At 47.4% G+C, this 2446-nt stretch overlaps 1 protein-coding gene across 1 annotated transcript in view; it reads right to left on the bottom strand.

Moving 5' to 3' along the window:
* Positions 1–332: 332 nt before the first annotated feature.
* Positions 333–2446, bottom strand: part of Ppm1h (protein phosphatase, Mg2+/Mn2+ dependent 1H) — a 259006-nt gene continuing 256892 nt past the window's right edge. Inside the window, exon 10 of the mRNA XM_021174330.2 lies at positions 333–1287. Within this exon, the coding sequence (XP_021029989.1) occupies positions 1140–1287 (148 nt within the window). The 3' untranslated portion in view covers positions 333–1139. The remainder of the gene's footprint in view (positions 1288–2446) is intronic.

Raw genomic sequence — 2446 nt, 5'->3', positions numbered from 1 at the left:
TCATCCCAGATACCCTTGCACAAAGGTGACAGGAAGAGAGTAGTCACTGCTTAGCTGAGCTGTGACACTCAAACCTCCTGTGGCATGGCCTGGAGAACAGCGAACAAGGAGCCTGAGCCCCACACTCTTCCCTAATGAAGCATGGTTAGCTGATGGGTACAAGAACTTGCTGAGCTACGGCACTGGATGCTGCTTCCTATGTGTCTCCAGGACACAGAAGGTGGGGGAGCACTGCCCACTCCAGAAACAAAAAACCCAGCCTCTCACAGCTAAACCTCCAGACGGGACCTTAGAGATAGCACAGGAACTGTTGGTCCAATGAAACACTCACATTTTGAAGCAAACATATCTATTTGGGGAGAAAACACAACAAAGACAAACTGTCACCTGGGACATTGCTCTGGACAAAACTATAGGTGTGTATGGGGCACCGAACATGGGACTAGCCAGATTGGGCTAGTCTCTGATCTGGAAACTGTCCAGTGACAATTTGGAAAGTCCCATTGGAGGGGAATGAGAACGATAGGAGGAGTGTCCAAAAAAAAAAAAAAAGTCTCTACCTCACACCACCATTACCACAAAAGAATTTAGAGAAACAGAGGGGGCAGGAAAGAGGGGAAGGAATGAGACAGGACAGGCAGGATCCCTGAAATAACTGGAACGCACAATAAGATGGCTGCTCAGACATTCTGAGCCATGGTCCTCAACTTTTCAGTGTGGCTCTTCTCCCAGAGAGATGCTGGCAGCTTGACGGGCTGAGCAGGGGCTTTCACCAGTTACGCCTGAAATGGCTGTCCCTGCTGCTATTCTAGATAAAATAAATAAATGTATGCCTGTGCCCGCAATAGGCAATCGCTGCCTAGGAGCCCCTACCATCGAAACCAAGAGAAATAGAACACTCAGTAGCGGGCTTTGTGTTTGGCTCTTATTCAGTGTCCAGACTTGTTACCAAAGAAGAAATGGAAACCTAAGGATCACCTGGAAGCAACGCCAGAGAGGCCTTTTGGCAGCAAACTCCCCATCTGGGCTGGGAAAAATATGCATCACCTGGAATCCAGCCCAGGCACTCCCCGGTCCCGCCCTGCTCGTAGGCACCCCAGTTCTCTTCCCTTCTGTCCTCCTAGTCCCCTGGGTCACTTTCATGACAGTTTGTTCCCGTGTATTAAAGGAATGACATATACAGAAATGTCATCTCCTGAGCCCAGTCGGTCATTCGATATCCGCCACCCTCGGTCCTTCAGGACGCCTCGGGCACGCATCACCAGGTCCTGAGCCGCCAGTGTGTATCTGTGCAAGAAAAAAAGCAGAGAAAAGACCGTCAGAATAGCCAGGGCAGGGACAAGGCTCAGAGAGGCCGGAAAGGAAGCATCACTATGGCCACACATTTTCCAGTTACCCTTACAATTAACAACAACAACAATGACAACAACGACAACTACTACTAAAGCAAGGGCCATCTTTGTCTCAAATGTATGAGACCTGTTGTATTTTTGGGTGGTGGATGAATGAGGTACCACGTTAAATGGCCTCCTACATCACCCACCACTCGGCCTCTCTAGATGTTATTTATCTCAATGGACCTAGAAGAATCCCAGTGCAGTGTTATTAGATCTTAACAAAAAAAACCACACAGGCCCAGTCTTCTGTGACAAACAGTATTTGGCTAAATAAGTACACAAGGGAAAAACAAAACAAAAACAAACCGAACCGGAACTTCTGTCACCAATATGTTTATTTTTAGGACTGTCTTCCTCTTGCATCAGCGTCGTGGTTTATTTTACATGAATGGTTCTGGTAAACCTTCTGGAAAACTAGGTTGGGACACTGAAAGGAAAGTGTGAAGAAGACCACGTGCGGTACAGGAAAATAACACGGGGTGAGCGGGGAGGGGGTTGAAGGGTGGGCGGGTGTGCGTGATGGATAAGCCCTGCTGTGGCTGAGGTTCCCTATGTGCCTTTCTTTATTGGTGTTACACTTTCCTATGGTTCATGTAAGGACATCGAGGCATCACTCCCATGGAGATTCACACTGTAAACTTGAAGAAAAGGGGTGACACTGGACCAGCAGAAAGGCTACCATCTACAGAGGAGACTGCAACTTGAGGGGTGATTGGTGGGCACCGGCTTCTGTTAGCTGTGAGACATAAAAATGAAGTAAAGCCCGGGAAGGTTCCTCCTCAGAGATAGATCAAGCCGTGCAGCCTTAGCTAAGGGACTTCAAAGAAGTTTGGTGGGGCTAAACTTAGTGTGTGGTGGAGTATTTTCTAAGCCTTCGCCAGGAAATAAGTGATTCATCTTTTCTTTCCTCTCTTCTTTCTCTTCTTCTTTCTCTTCTTCTTTCTCCTCCTCCTCCTCCTCTTCTTCTTCTTCTTCTTCTTCTTCTTCTTCTTCTTCTTCTTCTTCTTCTTCTTCTTCTTCTTCTTCTTCTTCTTCTTCTTCTTCTTCTT

Source organism: Mus caroli, chromosome 10 (assembly GCF_900094665.2).
Source record: "Mus caroli chromosome 10, CAROLI_EIJ_v1.1, whole genome shotgun sequence".
NCBI classification, from domain to species: domain Eukaryota; kingdom Metazoa; phylum Chordata; class Mammalia; order Rodentia; family Muridae; genus Mus; species Mus caroli.
Note: the sequence above shows the minus strand (reverse complement) of the source record. Positions and strands in the feature narration are given on the sequence as shown.